The sequence below is a fragment of the Drosophila miranda genome (genome assembly GCF_003369915.1).
Source record: "Drosophila miranda strain MSH22 chromosome Y unlocalized genomic scaffold, D.miranda_PacBio2.1 Contig_Y1_pilon, whole genome shotgun sequence".
Classification (NCBI taxonomy): Eukaryota; Metazoa; Arthropoda; class Insecta; order Diptera; family Drosophilidae; genus Drosophila; species Drosophila miranda.
The window spans coordinates 43,752,438-43,770,252 of NW_022881603.1; the positions used below are offsets into that span (position 1 = coordinate 43,752,438).

A 17,815-nucleotide genomic window follows, 5' to 3' on the forward strand; every position below is an offset into this window, starting at 1 on the left:
ATGAAAAATGCTTATGATAAACATTTTTATAGTGTATTGTAGGTTAGAAAGCTAAAAGTTATTTTGATTTTTTAATTATGTTTATTAGAAAAGTTTTATAGGAGATGAAAGAAAGCTTATAAGCGTGTACTTATTATTTTGGCCAGTAGTGTACATATATTAACAAAAAACCTATGCATACATATATGTACATATATTCTTTTTCCTATACAAATAGTTGATCAAACCCCTAGAATCAAGCTATTATCGTGTTAAATCGTTTTATGAAAAGTTCGGAATTTTTGACGCCACACTTCCCAAGTGATGGCTCAGTAACTTCGATGGCGCGTATCCTCACAAAACGCCAGACGCTGACAGTCTGTAATATATGATTATTATAATGAAAATACAATGAAGATTAGTCGATATTTAATTGGAGTAAAGTAATTACAATGGGGTACTGGGAGGAGAATATATTAAGGCTTAAGGACATGGTTGGGTGGGTAAACTCGAAATAACAACACCTGAATCCGCGCGGCTATACATATGACACAATCGACTGGATTTCTGTAACCCCTAACGCCAGGTTGGCAATTAAAATCTTTTTTATGTGTTTAACTAGAACAACTAAAAGATCCAGCCCATCCAAATAGCCCTGGGCGAAAGATGCCCCATAGCTAGCCATGATCTCTAGAAAAGATGACTAGTTTGTAAAACGTGTCACAGCAACCATCACACTAGAAAACCGCGACCCATTACACACAAAATTTGGTTTCTCTGCCTCTGAGAACTGGGCGTCAAGAACAGATATCGGGTCAGAAATATAAATGTCTGCCCACCCTTACCCTTATACGCCTATACTCTTAGAGTTTTGTACGTTACATAAATGTTCAAAATATTGTGGAGGGAAACAAGGATGATTGTTTTCCCACGGATTTGATAACCGTTACGGGCACCGAAGGCTAATTCCCACCTGTTCCATCAATCTACCTCCTCTTGCATTTACGGCATTAATTATTGTAAAATGAACCCGGCCAAATAGAGGGGCACCCGCCGCTCTCAGCGATTCATTTCAAAAACGCAATCAAATTTTAATTTTGAGTTTTTGTCTCCGGGCGGTCTCGAACCTATGTCATCAAAAGAGCAGCACCAAACAGGTCTCTCCACAAAAATCGGAAATTTGTGAATTTTGTTGAGCAAGCAGTCCACACTTAAATAAACTGCTTGCATTAACATACCCTTTTGGCCAATTTAAAACTAGCCGCCAAAATTTTTTTAAATTTTTAATTAAAAATTAATTTGAGTTTTCACTCCATTCAATCCAGTCATAATTCCATTTTCATGGCTTAAAATGTGTGTGTTAATTGTTGATAGTACAAAAACTGTTTATGACTTCGTACGAAAACATTTGGAACTAAAGATAGCAGCTAAGATGAGACTTAAATTGTTCTTTATTCTGTTGTTGATTATTCTAGCAATGGTTTTATTTATGACGAAAGTCAGTGCCAAACGATGGGCTGATGGAGTAGATGGAGTGTGTGCCTAATCACTTTTTATAGTGTTAAATTATACCAATAAAGATGATGTAGCAAGCTTAGCGATAGTTGATTTAAACAAGTAAATTCATTATTTTTGAGATACCAGCTGATCTCAAAGCGTAGAGCTCTGAGATACACTACTCACAATGCAGGCAGCCGAAACTGAGGTTTGCACATACCTATCTATCAAATGTAGACCTCAAAGTATTATAATTCAACTAACTAATCGCCAATTCCACAGCCCAAGCGTACCAAGAGTTATATTGATGAGGTATACCTACCTTTAGAGGAAAAGCCAGGGGTTGAAGAAATATTAATCATGAATCGTTCCGGTGTGCCGATCAAAACGTCAATGGAACGCCAGGACGCACTTCAACATGCCTGTCCTTATGAGAATTTGCGTGAAAAGTGTCAGGCATTTCTATCAAAAATGGAGCCACCACAGCTCCTGACCATGTTGCGAGTCCGTACCAGATTCCACGAGGTCCTGCTAACACCTGATGGCAAGATAACCGTTTTGGTAGTGCAAAATCCAAAGGATACACATCTTAAGGTTGAGGATCTAAATCGTCATTCCACCAATTTTTAAATAATTACTCCTAAATATATCTACGTTGTTAGTCATCCGACTTCTTACACGTAAAACATTCTCACTTTGTGAGCCCAAGCACAACAAAATGTTCATTTATGTGACTACCTGAATATAAATTCAATCAAATAAGTAATAAATAGTCCTCAGAGCTTCAGCTTAAAAACAAAATATATTCCAAAAACAGATGACATTTTCTGACCAACGGAAAGTAAATATATTCTTCATACTCTTCAGTATGTACAACATAAACGTTAAGTTCTTCTAGAACTAATGTAAAATATTGAATTTGGTTGTCTGTTGTTTATTTAAATGGATTAATCCTTCAATGGGAAACAGTTCCCGAATCAGTGCAGATTTAGCTTGGACAACGTCAAGTCATTCTCGTCAATAGGGGACACCGTTAGTGTCATTTTGTGCTCCTTGGCCATTTTGGATAACATTACAATGTCCGAGTTTATATAGGCACCCCGCAAAAGTCCCACCGACGATTTTTCGGAAGTCTCAAGCTCCTTCACAAGTTCTTCAACACTGGGATTACATTTGGTTTCATCCTTTACTTTAAACTTCTGGCCTGACAACGCACGAGTCCAAATGTCCTGAGATGCCTCTTTGTATTTTTTGATTTTCTTGTCCAGGTCAGTAATCTTAGCACTGATCTCATTGTTATCGGGCTGCTTGGCTTGAGCCTGCATAAAAATACACCGAGCATCCTTATATTCGCCTAAGGCGGACAGGGCGCAACCTTCCTGGTAGTGTGCCTTACAGGAAGGCTTATTTTCAGTGGGACGCCGCAAGGCTTTCATCGTAATGCACACGCGTTTGGGATTATGCAATTTATTGTAGCAGATCATCAAGTTTTGCTGGAAAAGTTAAAAAAAAACACATAAGTGGGGATGAGCCACGACGCTACAAGTTGCATAGTTACATTGAGAGGGATCAACAGAGCGATTTGCTTGCGCTCATCCTCATCATTGGCTAGACGGCAATAGTTTAGAGAGCTTACGGCCCGCTCGAAGGCAGTGACGGCGTTGCGGTAGCGAAAGCGCTTCACACAGTCCTTGCCATGCATGTGCATGTCTAATGCCTTGGGGTAAACTATTGCAAATTTGTCCCGATCCACAGCGGCCATTGACGCGAAGGCATCTGAGTCCCCGATCAATGTGAAGTGAAGAACTTCGATTTTGAAAAGTCCATCTGAACGTGGTTTAATGCGCGGCGGGCAGCCCATCTCGTGAAATAGCAACTTATAGGATATAATAAATTCGGCTTTTTCATATGGGCGCATGGTAAGTACAGCAGCCTGGAGGCCTTTTAGCACATCGCAGTCTGCACCGGTCTCAAAATAGAATTTAGTTCGGCGCATCAATGAGTAATCAAAAGGAGAACTCTCGCCTTCCCAATAACCACTATAGCGCACAGCGACACGTGCCTTGTCTGGCACCAGACCTCGGCCCTGGTGCCCCTCACGTGTGATGCGCTTAAAAATGTTCTCATTGATCGGCTCCATCAATTTTTTGAGTTCCTCGAACGATTGGGTCGATGGAGAAGCGAGCTCTTCTTCATCAACATCTGGAGCGTTATCACAATCTTCCATTTCGTCGACATTAAAATCATCATCGTCAGCCCCAAATGGCGACTGTTCTACCTCAAATTGTGAGCCAGAGCCAACGAGTTTACTAAAAGAGTAAGAGGCAGCGTCTAGGCAGCACATGATTGTGCAAATGTATCAAATTTCGATGCTAACCCAAGTTGCAGTGGTTCCTTGAGCATTTGAGTGCAATATGAAAAATTATCTTCCATTTTTTCCACACTTTTTCCCAACTTTAACTTGTTTGGGTTAATTACAAAAATGCGCGCTAGGCAGTGACACCCTCAGAAATATACCAAGTATATACCGATGAAAAAACGACCTTAGCACACTTATGACCTCTTTAATTAAACAGGATAACAAATTGAGTTAAACTGCGAAAAATAATACTGTTTGTAAATCTTTTCTCTGAAATTACAAAAAGAAAAAACACACACACGATATCTTTCACTGTAACAGCGCCAAAATGATTAAATTTTCTTTATTTTTGGTGGAATATTAAAAAACCGCCTTGGGCGACAATGGGTTAATCGTTCCGTCGAGGATGGGAAACCATAATTCTCGATTTTGATTCAAGATATGCTAATTTTAGCCACTCCCTTTTATTGAACTTTTTATATAAATAAAAAAATTTTGTAACGAAAAAGATCGAACTGCCCACAAAGTTTTTTTTCTACACGATTAGCTACTTGTACGAGCTAAGTCCCTCCAACAGTTTTCCAGTGGAATCCGTCTACACAATTAAGACCTTGTGACGGCGCTTCGGCCGGGGTATGCTCGTCGCGCCGGGTTCCACAGAAATTTGTTTGATCTCTGGGTGTGGTAGCTGAAAGAGAGTCTCGTGGTTCAAGAATAAGGCGGGCTTTGAGCGGTAATAAAAGAGATAGAGTTATTTTTATTGTTCTTAAAGGTACAAAGTTTGGTAGTGGCGCGGGTGTTTTTCTGCCGGCTCTTCCTTCGGGGTCGTCCTTCGGGTTGGCCGCACGTGGCGGATGGTTGCGTGCGGGTCCTGGTAGTCTTCTGGTCGGTGTCGGTTGAGGTCGCGGAGGTCTAATGCGCTCCGAGGGGAAGAATGTTGCGGAGGGTGAATGCGCTCCGAGGAGAAATAATGTTGCGGAGGGTGAATGCGCTCCGAGGAGAAATAATGTTGCGGAGGGTAAATGCGCTCCGAGGAGAAATAATGTTGCGGAGGGTGAATGCGCTCCGAGGAGAAATAATGTTGCGGAGGGTGAATGCGCTCCGTGGAGAAATCAGGGTGCGGAGGGTGAATGCGCTCCGAGGAGAAATAATGTTGCGGAGGGTGAATGCGCTCCGAGGAGAAATAATGTTGCGGAGGGTTAATGCGCTCCGAGGTGAAAGGTGGCGGAGGTTTAATGCGCTCCGAGGAGGATAGGAGGATCGCTGGGGCTGCTGGTGGCTGCTACTGATGCTTACCTCTCCACGGGCCGGAGCCGAACTGATGCTGATCGCTCTGGCGGAGCCCCTTTTATTTCCGAAAAGCAGCTGATCGTACGGTCTGTCCCTAGCGCGTTGTGCTGAGGGGTCCCTAACGCGTTTGTACGGATCGGCTGATAATGTGCCCGTTGGAGCTTGGGTTATGGTCACACTTGGGGCAGTCAGTTGTGGGTGAGACCGTGGGGGCTGTGCTACGGGCCCATTGGTGGTGATCAGCTGTGGTTGGTTTTATGTATCTTTTATTGTTTGTTTATTTATATTTATTTCTTATGTGGCAGGTCTTCATGTATTTGTAGCTTATGTTCTACTTATCCTACTAATACTTATTTTATAGTCTTCATGGCTTGTCTTGGTGTTTCTAGTGATATTGTTGTGGTGTTTGTGGCGCCGGCGCTTGGTCTTCCTGGCGCTGGGCGTCACACTCCCCCCTCCTTTCCCAGTGGAGCGTCGCCAATTGACTTTGTTTGGAACCATGCGCTGATGCGGACATCTCCAGCTCGGCCGATCTTCACCCAACACGCCTCCTGTTTCTCGTTCCGTAGTTTGAACCGTCGTTGAGTGTGTTTTGGGCGGTCGTGGAGTTTTGCTTTGACTAGTTCGATCGCCGTGGTCGCTAGTTCGAATTTTTCCGGGACCTCCCATTCGCCCGGGATGGTGCCTCTCTGGATGGGTTTCTGGGTTTCCGGTTCTGGTGTTGGCCGCTCGGGGTTTAGGTCTAGCACGTCCCGGTCGGACTCTTCGTCTTCCACTTGTTTTGCCCAGGAAAGTTCCGGGCCTTGTTGTTCGCTGATTCTTCGTGCCGTTTGTTCCTGTAGGTTGGCCTGGTTTGCCCAGCTGATCCTCTTTTTTGTTGGGATTACTTCATTGTGCGTTGCTACTTGTTCTCCTCGAGTCTCGCGCTGTCCTGCCGTGGTTTCCATCGTTTTGTTTGTTGCTGTTTTCCTTGGTGCTGACACCTTTGTTCCTGATACTTTCATCCGTGAGCTGAGTGGGGGGCGGCCGATAGTAGTTTTGCCGCTCGGTTTTTGTGGCTGGCCTGTGCCATCCTTTCTTTGAATTTCCGGGCCGAAATGTTGAATTTATCTTCTTTATTTTCCATCTGTCTGAAAAGGTAGAGAGAGGGCATCGTTATTGTGTTTGCTTCCTCTATTTTTGCTGGTTTTAGTTGTGAGACGTGTGCCCGTAGTTTTTTGTTCGTTGTCGTATCTTGTACTGTTATGATCACTGGATCAGTTAGTTCGAGTACCTTGCACGGACCGGTGTATTGCGGTTCTAGTTTCGCTGTTGTCTTGTCGATTTTTTTCGATAGTGGGTGCGTTCGTACCCATACTAAGTCCCCTCTTTTTGGCTTCCATGCTCGCTTTCGCAAATTGTAATGTCTTGCTTGTTTTGCTGCTGCTTCTTCCATGTTTTGCCTGGCTATTGTTTCTGTTTGTTTTCGTTTGTCGGTGTTTTCCTGGTTTGTTTGATTGTTGAACCCTGACCCTAGTGTTACCTCGTCGAATAGGTTGCCCGGCAATGTAAGTTCTCTCCCGAATATCAGGTATGCTGGACTAAACCCTGTTGCTTCTGACTTGCTGCTATTTATCGCTAGGGTTAGTTCTGGTAGTTGCTCGTCCCATTTGTTGTGTTTCCCTCCCGCGAATTGTGCGATCATCGTCTTTAGTGTTCGGTTCGCTCGTTCGGTTGGGTTTTCTTGTGGTGTGTATGGTGCCGTGAATTGTTGGGTGATGCCCCACTTTTTCATTACCTGTTTCGTCTTTCTGCTTGTAAATTGTACGCCGTTGTCTGAGATCACTCGCTTTGGTGCACCTCCCCTCGCGTCAGCTGTTGCGCTTCTTGTCGGTGTGACCTCCACCCATTTCGAAATTTTATCGATAAACACGATTAGTGCGGTGTTGCCGTGCGGCGATCTTGGTAGTGGTCCCACGAAATCGACGCATATTGTTTCCCAGAATTTTGGTCAGAATTTTGCCTGCCGCTGCTTGTTGCGATACCTTAAATTTTTGGCAGCTTTCGCATGTTCGTACGAATCGTGTTACGTCTCTGCTTAGCCCTAGCCCTGCCTTATTCTGATTTTCGTGCGTCTGATCCCGAGATGTCCGGCTGTTGGGTTTGTGTGATTTTCGGTTAGTACCCTCTGTCTCTCTTGTCTTGGAACGCACAGTTTCCAGGGTTGATCGTCTTCGTCGTTTTGGCTTGGTATGTGTCGGTATAATCTTCCGTGTTTTATGGTATAATCCGTAGCTTCTTTTGGTGTTATCTCTACTTGGTTCCATTTGTTTTGATACCAAGCGCATTCTACGATTTCTGCTATTCGTGTTTCTTCGCGTGGTAAGCGGGAGAGTCCGTCCGCCACTGCGTTCAACTTGCCTTTCCGATATCGTATTTCGAATGAGAATGGTTGCAGTCCCAATGCCCATATTGCTACTCGTCCGGATGGGCTTTCGATGGAATTTAACCATTTGAGGGCTAGGTGATCTGTAATTACGATAAATTGGTAGCCTTCCAGGTACATCCTCATCTTGTGTATACCCCAGTAGATGGCTAGGCATTCTTTTTCCGTTGCGGAGTATTTCGTTTCCTCGCTTTTGAGCTTGCGGCTTGCGTAGGAAATTACATGTTCTCCGTCCGCATCTTCCTGGGTCAACACCGCTCCTAGGCCGCAGTCGCTTGCGTCTGTTTGCAGTATGAATGTTTTTCTGAAGTCCGGGCATGCTAATATTGGTGCTTCCGTTAGACACAGCTTTAGGTCTTGGAAGCTGTTCTCTTGTGCTTCGCCCCACTCAAATTTTTGTCCCTTTTTTAATAGGTCTTGTAGAGCTTTTGCTCGTTCGGTGTACGATGGTACGAATCTGCGGTACAAAGATGCCAGGCCCAAAAAACTGTGCAGCTGTTTCAGTGTATTTGGTGCGGTGAGTTCTTTAATGGCCGCCACTTTATCTGGGTCTGTGTGTATTCCTTCCTCGCTCACCATGTGTCCTAGGTATTTAAGTTTCTTTTGGAAAAAGTGACATTTTGCTGCGTTAATGCGTAGGTTTGCTGTCCGTAGTCGTTCGAATACCGTTTGTAGTTTCTGCATGTGTTCAACTTTCGTCCGCCCAATTACGATTATGTCGTCTAGGTATGCGAAAGCGAATGGTTCCATGTCCGGTCCGATTACCGAGTCTAGGGCTCTTTGGAACGTAGCAGGTGCTGTTGTGAGTCCGAATGGCATGACCTTCCATTGGTACAATCCTCGCCCGGGAGCTGTAAAGGCTGTGTAGTGTCGGCTCTGTTTTTCCATAGGGATTTGCCAATACCCTGACTTTAAGTCGAGCGTGCTAATGTATTTAGCCTCTTTAAGTTGATTTAGAATAAAGTCCATCCGTGGTAATGGGTATGCATCCTTCCCTGTTTTTTCGTTTACCAGTCGGTAGTCCACGCAGACCCTCCAATCTCCGGTTTTCTTTTTTATGAGAACAATCGGCGAGCTGTATGGGCTGTGTGATGGTTATATTAGATCTTGCTTTATGAGTTCGCTGATCTCTTTGTTGATGATTTCCACTTGCGCTGGGTTTCTGGGGTAATACCTCTGTTTGACTGGTCTGTCATCCTTCAGAAATATCCGATGTTTCGTAACATTGCTCACCCCTTCCAGAGTGTTGGATTTTTGTACCTCCGTTTTAATCCATTTTTCGATTTCTTCGTCCGTCGGCTCTGTTACTGAATTTCTTGCGCTTTCCTCCTTTCTCTTTGGGTTTGGTTCCCCGTTGAAGTTCACTGTGGCTTCTCCGCACGTTATTGATGTGCCTGCATCCTTTAAAAATTCCATCCCTAGTATGGGGGTGTCTGGTACCCCTGTCATGATTAGGAAGTCTCTTTTCCCCCTAGTTCTACTGTTAGTTGGATTCTCCGTGTTGTTCTCCGAGGGCTCCCATCCGCGAGACGGATTAATCTGTTTTCCACTCCTTCGATGCCTTCTTCTTTTAGTTTTTCGGCCGCTCTTTCGTTTATCATGCATCTTGTTGCCCCTGTATCGATGATTACATCCATCAGTTGTGATCCAATCCTGGCCCGTCCTAAAAGTTGGTTCTTGTTAAATATTAGTTGTGTGTTGTCCCGCTCAGCTGGTTTTGGGCCACAGGAGATTCGCGGGTTGGTCCTGCGCCCTGTGTGTTTTCCGGTTGTTTTCTGCAGCAGTCTATTGTGCGTACTCCTTGTTTGTTGCAGGTCCAGCAGTACAGTACGGGTTCCCTGTTGCATGTTCGGGCCTCGTGCCCATAGTTTCCACATCTTTGACATTTCCTTTGTCGGTATTGCGTCCTTTGCCAAGCTGGTTGGTCGTTTTGTGGGTAATTCCATTGGCGACCTGTAACCTTGGAGAGTCCTGCATCTGTCTCAATTTTTTCGAATTCCTCTGTGATGATCATGAATTCCGACAGCGTTTGGAATTCTCTCCTCTTCACGTATAGTTTCAGCGGCAGCCGGCAGTTCTGGTATATAATTTCCAGTTTTTCCTGCTCTGTGTAGGTTCCGAACCTCATTAACTTCCTTTTTTCTTGGATAAAGTCTCGAACTGGTTCTATTTCCGCTTGTTTTCGCTCTGCCACTTGTTTTGCAAGCTCCTCTTGGTATCTGGGGATATGAAGTTCTCTTTTAGTCCGACCTTTGCATCCTCCCATGATGTGACTGGCGCTGGCTTTGTGTGCCACCAGTCTAGTGCGCTTTCTTCCAGAATTATCGGCATTGCGAATAAGAGGTGGTCCGGTTCTACCCCGTAGGTTTTTGCTAATTCCTCCATCCTGCTCAGGAATTCTAGCAGCCCTCCTTTTCCTGTAAAGATCAGTTCCCACTTGCGTATTTTTTCTATTATCGCTACTGCTTCTGGTGATCCTTTCTTTATCTGTTTTGGAAATAGCTATTTCTTCCTGCCTGTCCTGGTCTCCCCTTGGCTCTCTTCCACTGTTGGTTTTTGTGGTACTCCTTTTGGTGATTGTTGCCTTGGGCTCTTGGTTCTCGGGCTTCTCCCTCGTGTTTGGGTATTTGCTAGTTGTTCTAGCCTCTCTCGAATATGTATTGGGAGGTCTGTTCTCTCCGAAAATTGTAGTAGTTGTTTCTTTTGGGTTTCTAGTCCATCCAGTTTCTCCAATACGAATTCCTCGCAATAGTTTTGTAACTCCAGTTTCGTTGCTTGGTTTATCCATTGTTTTGCCATCTTGACCTTTGAGATTATGCTTCTTATGCTACCACAACCTGCTCGGGCGCCACTGTGACGGCGCTTCGGCCGGGGTATGCTCGTCGCGCCGGGTTCCACAGAAATTTGTTTGATCTCTGGGTGTGGTAGCTGAAAGAGAGTCTCGTGGTTCAAGAATAAGGCGGGCTTTGAGCGGTAATAAAAGAGATAGAGTTATTTTTATTGTTCTTAAAGGTACAAAGTTTGGTAGTGGCGCGGGTGTTTTTCTGCCGGCTCTTCCTTCGGGGTCGTCCTTCGGGTCATGGTAGTCTTCTGGTCGCTGTCGGTTGAGGTCGCGGAGGTCTAATGCGCTCCGAGGGGAAGAATGTTGCGGAGGGTGAATGCGCTCCGAGGAGAAATAATGTTGCGGAGGGTTAATGCGCTCCGAGGAGGAATAATGTTGCGGAGGGGGAATGCGCTCCGAGGAGGAATAATGTTGCGGAGGGTTAATGCGCTCCGAGGATAAATAATGTTGCGGAGGATTTATGCGCTCCGAGGAGAAATAATGTTGCGGAGGGTTAATGCGCTCCGAGGAGAAATAATGTTGCGGAGGGTTAATGCGCTCCGAGGAGAAATAATGTTGCGGAGGGTGAATGCGATCCGAGGAGAAATAATGTTGCGGAGGGTGAATGCGCTCCGAGGAGAAATCAGGGTGCGGAGGTTGAATGCGCTCCGAGGAGAAATAATGTTGCGGAGGGTGAATGCGCTCCGAGGAGAAATAATGTTGCGGAGGGTTAATGCGCTCCGAGGGGAAAGGTGGCGGAGGTTTAATGCGCTCCGAGGAGGATAGGAGGATCGCTGGGGCTGCTGGTGGCTGCTACTGATGCTTACCTCTCCACGGGCCGGAGCCGAACTGATGCTGATCGCTCTGGCGGAGCCCCTTTTATTTCCGAAAAGCAGCTGATCGTACGGTCTGTCCCTAGCGCGTTGTGCTGAGGGGTCGCTAACGCGTTTGTACGGATCGGCTGATAGTGTGCCCGTTGGAGCTTGGGTTATGGTCACACTTGGGGCAGTCAGTTGTGGGTGAGACCGTGGGGGCTGTGCTACGGGCCCATTGGTGGTGATCAGCTGTGGTTGGTTTTATGTATCTTTTATTGTTTGTTTATTTATATTTATTTCTTATGTGGCAGGTCTTCATGTATTTGTAGCTTATGTTCTACTTATCCTACTAATACTTATTTTATAGTCTTCATGGCTTGTCTTGGTGGTTCTTGTGATATTGTTGTGGTGTTTGTGGCGCCGGCGCTTGGTCTTCCTGGCGCTGGGCGTCACACTCCCCCTCCTTTCCCAGTGGAGCGTCGCCAATTGACTTTGTTTGGAACCATGCGCTGATGCGGACATCTTTGTTTGCTTTTGCTTTGACTAGTTCGATCGCCGTGGTCGCTAGTTCGAATTTTTCCGGGACCTCCCATTCGCCCGGGATGGTGCCTCTCTGGATGGGTTTCTGGGTTTCCGGTTCTGGTGTTGGCCGCTCGGGGTTTAGGTCTAGCACGTCCCGGTCGGACTCTTCGTCTTCCACTTGTTTTGCCCAGGAAAGTTCCGGGCCTTGTTGTTCGCTGATTCTTCGTGCCGTTTGTTCCTGTAGGTTGGCCTGGTTTGCCCAGCTGATCCTCTTTTTTGTTGGGATTACTTCATTGTGCGTTGCTACTTGTTCTCCTCGAGTCTCGCGCTGTCCTGCCGTGGTTTCCATCGTTTTGTTTGTTGCTGTTTTCCTTGGTGCTGACACCTTTGTTCCTGATACTTTCATCCGTGAGCTGAGTGGGGGGGCGGCCGATAGTAGTTTTGCCGCTCGGTTTTTGTGGCTGGCCTGTGTCATCCTTTCTTTGAATTTCCGGGCCGAAATGTTGAATTTATCTTCTTTATTTTCCATCTGTCTGAAAAGGTAGAGAGAGGGCATCGTTATTGTGTTTGCTTCCTCTATTTTTGCTGGTTTTAGTTGTGAGACGTGTGCGCGTAGTTCTTTGTTCGTTGTCGTATCTTGTACTGTTATGATCACTGGAGAAGTTAGTTCGAGTACCTTGCACGGACCGGTGTATTGCGGTTCTAGTTTCGCTGTTGTCTTGTCGATTTTTTTCGATAGTGGGTGCGTTCGTACCCATACTAAGTCCCCTCTTTTTGGCTTCCATGCTCGCTTTCGCAAATTGTAATGTCTTGCTTGTTTTGCTGCTGCTTCTTCCATGTTTTGCCTGGCTATTGTTTCTGTTTGTTTTCGTTTGTCGGTGTTTTCCTGGTTTGTTTGATTGTTGAACCCTGACCCTAGTGTTACCTCGTCGAATAGGTTGCCCGGCAATCTAAGTTCTCTCCCGAATATCAGGTATGCTGGACTAAACCCTGTTGCTTCTGACTTGCTGCTATTTATCGCTAGGGTTAGTTCTGGTAGTTGCTCGTCCCATTTGTTGTGTTTTCCTCCCGCGAATTGTGCGATCATCGTCTTTAGTGTTCGGTTCGCTCGTTCGGTTGGGTTTTCTTGTGGTGTGTATGGTGCCGTGAATTGTTGGGTGATGCCCCACTTTTTCATTACCTGTTTCGTCTTTCTGCTTGTAAATTGTACGCCGTTGTCTGAGATCACTCGCTTTGGTGCACCTCCCCTCGCGTCAGCTGTTGCGCTTCTTGTCGGTGTGACCTCCACCCATTTCGAAAATTTATCGATAAACACGATTAGTGCGGTGTTGCCGTGCGGCGATCTTGGTAGTGGTCCCACGAAATCGACGCATATTGTTTCCCAGAATTTTGGTCAGAATTTTGCCTGCCGCTGCTTGTTGCGATACCTTAAATTTTTGGCAGCTTTCGCATGTTCGTACGAATCGTGTTACGTCTCTGCTTAGCCCTAGCCCTGCCTTATTCTGATTTTCGTGCGTCTGATCCCGAGATGTCCGGCTGTTGGGTTTGTGTGATTTTCGGTTAGTACCCTCTGTCTCTCTTGTCTTGGAACGCACAGTTTCCAGGGTTGATCGTCTTCGTCGTTTTGGCTTGGTATGTGTCGGTATAATCTTCCGTGTTTTATGGTATAATCCGTAGCTTCTTTTGGTGTTATCTCTACTTGGTTCCATTTGTTTTGATACCAAGCGCATTCTACGATTTCTGCTATTCGTGTTTCTTCGCGTGGTAAGCGGGAGAGTCCGTCCGCCACTGCGTTCAACTTGCCTTTCCGATATCGTATTTCGAATGAGAATGGTTGCAGTCCCAATGCCCACCTTGCTACTCGTCCGGATGGGCTTTCGATGGAATTTAACCATTTGAGGGCTAGGTGATCTGTAATTACGATAAATTGGTAGCCTTCCAGGTACATCCTCATCTTGTGTATACCCCAGTAGATGGCTAGGCATTCTTTTTCCGTTGCGGAGTATTTCGTTTCCTCGCTTTTGAGCTTGCGGCTTGCGTAGGAAATTACATGTTCTCCGTCCGCATCTTCCTGGGTCAACACCGCTCCTAGGCCGCAGTCGCTTGCGTCTGTTTGCAGTATGAATGTTTTTCTGAAGTCCGGGCATGCTAATATTGGTGCTTCCGTTAGACACAGCTTTAGGTCTTGGAAGATGTTCTCTTGTGCTTCGCCCCACTCAAATTTTTGTCCCTTTTTTAATAGGTCTTGTAGAGCTTTTGCTCGTTCGGTGTACGATGGTACGAATCTGCGGTACAAAGATGCCAGGCCCAAAAAACTGTGCAGCTGTTTCAGTGTAGTTGGTGCGGTGAGTTCTTTAATGGCCGCCATTTTATCTGGGTCTGTGTGTATTCCTTCCTCGCTCACCATGTGTCCTAGGTATTTAAGTTTCTTTTGGAAAAAGTGACATTTTGCTGCGTTAATACGTAGGTTTGCTGTCCGTAGTCGTTCGAATACCGTTTGTAGTTTCTGCATGTGTTCAACTTTCGTCCGCCCAATTACGATTATGTCGTCTAGGTATGCGAAAGCGAATGGTTCCATGTCCGGTCCGATTACCGAGTCTAGGGCTCTTTGGAACGTAGCAGGTGCTGTTGTGAGTCCGAATGGCATGACCTTCCATTGGTACAATCCTCGCCCGGGAGCTGTAAAGGCTGTGTAGTGTCGGCTCTGTTTTTCCATAGGGATTTGCCAATACCCTGACTTTAAGTCGAGCGTGCTAATGTATTTAGCCTCTTTAAGCTGATTTAGAATAAAGTCCATCCGTGGTAATGGGTATGCATCCTTCCCTGTTTTTTCGTTTAACAGTCGGTAGTCCACGCAGACCCTCCAATCTCCGGTTTTCTTTTTTATGAGAACAATCGGCGAGCTGTATGGGCTGTGTGATGGTTCTATTAGATCTTGCTTTATGAGTTCGCTGATCTCTTTGTTGATGATTTCCACTTGCGCTGGGTTTCTTGGGTAATACCTCTGTTTGACTGGTCTGTCATCCTTCAGAAATATCCGATGTTTCGTAACATTGCTCACCCCTTCCAGAGTGTTGGATTTTTGTACCTCCGTTTTAATCCATTTTTCGATTTCTTCGTCCGTCGGCTCTGTTACTGAATTTCTTGCGCTTTCCTCCTTTCTCTTTGGGTTTAGTTCCCCGTTGAAGTTTACTGTGGCTTCTCCGCACGTTATTGATGTGCCTGCATCATTTAAAAATTCCATCCCTAGTATGGGGGTGTCTGGTACCCCTGTCATGATTAGGAAGTCTCTTTTCCCCCTAGTTCTACTGTTAGTTGGATTCTCCGTGTTGTTCTCCGAGTGCTCCCATCCGCGAGACGGATTAATCTGTTTTCCACTCCTTCGATGCCTTCTTCTTTTAGTTTTTCGGCCGCCCTTTTGTTTATCATGCATCTTGTTGCCCCTGTATCGATGATTACATCCATCAGTTGTGATCCAATCCTGGCCCGTCCTAAAAGTTGGTTCTTGTTAAATATTAGTTGTGTGTTGTCCCGCTCAGCTGGTTTTGGGCCACAGGAGATTCGCGGGTTGGTCCTGCGCCCTGTGTGTTTTCCGGTTGTTTTCTGCAGCAGTCTATTGTGCGTACTCCTTGTTTGTTGCAGGTCCAGCAGTACAGTACGGGTTCCCTGTTGCATGTTCGGGCCTCGTGCCCATAGTTTCCACATCTTTGACATTTCCTTTGTCGGTATTGCGTCCTTTGCCAAGCTGGTTGGTCGTTTTGTGGGTAATTCCATTGGCGACCTGTAACCTTGGAGAGTCCTGCATCTGTCTCAATTTTTTCGAATTCCTCTGTGATGATCATGAATTCCGACAGCGTTTGGAATTCTCTCCTCTTCACGTATAGTTTCAGCGGCAGCCGGCAGTTCTGGTATATAATTTCCAGTTTTTCCTGCTCTGTGTAGGTTCCGAACCTCATTAACTTCCTTTTTTCTTGGATAAAGTCTCGAACTGGTTCTATTTCCGCTTGTTTTCGCTCTGCCACTTGTTTTGCAAGCTCCTCTTGGTATCTGGGGATATGAAGTTCTCTTTTAGTCCGACCTTTGCATCCTCCCATGATGTGACTGGCGCTGGCTTTGTGTGCCACCAGTCTAGTGCGCTTTCTTCCAGAATTATCGGCATTGCGAATAAGAGGTGGTCCGGTTCTACCCCGTAGGTTTTTGCTAATTCCTCCATCCTGCTCAGGAATTCTAGCAGCCCTCCTTTTCCTGTAAAGATCAGTTCCCACTTGTGTATTTTTTCTATTATCGCTACTGCTTCTGGTGATCCTTTCTTTATCTGTTTTGGAAATAGCTATTTCTTCCTGCCTGTCCTGGTCTCCCCTTGGCTCTCTTCCACTGTTGGTTTTTGTGGTACTCCTTTTGGTGATTTGTGCCTTGGGCTCTTGGTTCTCGGGCTTCTCCCTCGTGTTTGGGTATTTGCTAGTTGTTCTAGCCTCTCTCGAATATGTATTGGGAGGTCTGTTCTCTCCGAAAATTGTAGTAGTTGTTTCTTTTGGGTTTCTAGTCCATCCAGTTTCTCCAATCCGAATTCCTCGCAATAGTTTTGTAACTCCAGTTTCGTTGCTTGGTTTATCCATTGTTTTGCCATCTTGACCTTTGAGATTATGCTTCTTATGCTACCACAACCTGCTCGGGCGCCACTGTGACGGCGCTTCGGCCGGGGTATGCTCGTCGCGCCGGGTTCCACAGAAATTTGTTTGATCTCTGGGTGTGGTAGCTGAAAGAGAGTCTCGTGGTTCAAGAATAAGGCGGGCTTTGAGCGGTAATAAAAGAGATAGAGTTATTTTTATTGTTCTTAAAGGTACAAAGTTTGGTAGTGGCGCGGGTGTTTTTCTGCCGGCTCTTCCTTCGGGGTCGTCCTTCGGGTCATGGTAGTCTTCTGGTCGCTGTCGGTTGAGGTCGCGGAGGTCTAATGCGCTCCGAGGGGAAGAATGTTGCGGAGGGTGAATGCGCTCCGAGGAGAAATAATGTTGCGGAGGGTTAATGAGCTCCGAGGAGGAATAATGTTGCGGAGGGGGAATGCGCTCCGAGGAGGAATAATGTTGCGGAGGGTTAATGCGCTCCGAGGATAAATAATGTTGCGGAGGATTTATGCGCTCCGAGGAGAAATAATGTTGCGGAGGGTTAATGCGCTCCGAGGAGAAATAATGTTGCGGAGGGTTAATGCGCTCCGAGGAGAAATAATGTTGCGGAGGGTGAATGCGCTCCGAGGAGAAATAATGTTGCGGAGGGTGAATGCGCTCCGAGGAGAAATCAGGGTGCGGAGGGTGAATGCGCTCCGAGGAGAAATAATGTTGCGGAGGGTGAATGCGCTCCGAGGAGAAATAATGTTGCGGAGGGTTAATGCGCTCCGAGGGGAAAGGTGGCGGAGGTTTAATGCGCTCCGAGGAGGATAGGAGGATCGCTGGGGCTGCTGGTGCCTGCTACTGATGCTTACCTCTCCACGGGCCGGAGCCGAAATGATGCTGATCGCTCTGGCGGAGACCCTTTTATTTCCGAAAAGCAGCTGATCGTACGGTCTGTCCCTAGCGCGTTGTGCTGAGGGGTCCCTAACGCGTTTGTACGGATCGGCTGATAGTGTGCCCGTTGGAGCTTGGGTTATGGTCACACTTGGGGCAGTCAGCTGTGGGTGAGACCGTGGGGGCTGTGCTACGGGCCCATTGGTGGTGATCAGCTGTGGTTGGTTTTATGTATCTTTTATTGTTTGTTTATTTATATTTATTTCTTATGTGGCAGGGCTTCATGTATTTGTAGCTTATGTTCTACTTATCCTACTAATACTTATTTTATAGTCTTCATGGCTTGTCTTGGTGTTTCTAGTGACATTGTTGTGGTGTTTGTGGCGCCGGCGCTTGGTCTTCCTGGCGCTGGGCGTCACAACCTTCCTTAATCCGCTCGATGTAGTGCCTTGCTCGTTCGTTTTATTTCGTATCTCTTAAATCTAGTGATCATAATTCAGATCGTTTTGGCTCGATACTATTGATACTATCGACTGCGCTTCTTTATATGAACATAATGTAACGCGCCAACTTCAAATTAATTCACAATTTTAGTAATATTTACATATT

General features: G+C 46.0%; 3 protein-coding genes across 3 annotated transcripts in view; 1 reads left to right on the plus strand and 2 right to left on the minus strand.

Moving 5' to 3' along the window:
* Nucleotides 1-1,405: 1,405 nt before the first annotated feature.
* LOC108159433 (dynein light chain roadblock-type 1-like) overlaps nt 1,406-17,815 on the plus strand; it is a 76,786-nt gene continuing 60,376 nt past the window's right edge. Inside the window, exons 1-2 of the mRNA XM_033395340.1 lie at nt 1,406-1,684; nt 1,759-2,070. Coding sequence (XP_033251231.1) covers nt 1,664-1,684; nt 1,759-2,070 — 333 coding nt within the window. The 5' untranslated portion in view covers nt 1,406-1,663. The remainder of the gene's footprint in view (nt 1,685-1,758; nt 2,071-17,815) is intronic.
* LOC108159431 (inactive peptidyl-prolyl cis-trans isomerase shutdown-like) lies at nt 2,395-3,844 on the minus strand. The gene is made up of 2 exons (XM_033395284.1): nt 3,035-3,844; nt 2,395-2,969 (listed from the first exon to the last, which is right to left on the minus strand). Exons 1-2 carry the CDS (start codon nt 3,818-3,820, stop codon nt 2,454-2,456), a joined length of 1,302 nt encoding a protein of 433 aa, XP_033251175.1. The 5' UTR covers nt 3,821-3,844; the 3' UTR covers nt 2,395-2,453.
* LOC117190273 lies at nt 5,346-6,991 on the minus strand. The gene is made up of 2 exons (XM_033395347.1): nt 6,903-6,991; nt 5,346-6,255 (listed from the first exon to the last, which is right to left on the minus strand). The coding sequence occupies exon 2, from the start codon at nt 6,127-6,129 to the stop codon at nt 5,569-5,571; it is 561 nt and encodes a 186-aa protein (XP_033251238.1). The 5' UTR covers nt 6,130-6,255; nt 6,903-6,991; the 3' UTR covers nt 5,346-5,568.

Excerpts from the sequence above, each read along its gene's own strand:
- LOC108159431 (XM_033395284.1), bottom strand. The coding sequence starts at position 3,820 with ATGTGCTGCCTAGACGCTGCCTCTTACTCTTTTAGTAAACTCGTTGGC. Across the intron at positions 2,970-3,034 it reads CTCTGTTGATCCCTCTCAAT|CAAAACTTGATGATCTGCTA; the intron begins GTAACTATGCAA and ends TAACTTTTCCAG.
- LOC117190273 (XM_033395347.1), bottom strand. The coding sequence starts at position 6,129 with ATGAAAGTATCAGGAACAAAGGTGTCAGCACCAAGGAAAACAGCAACA.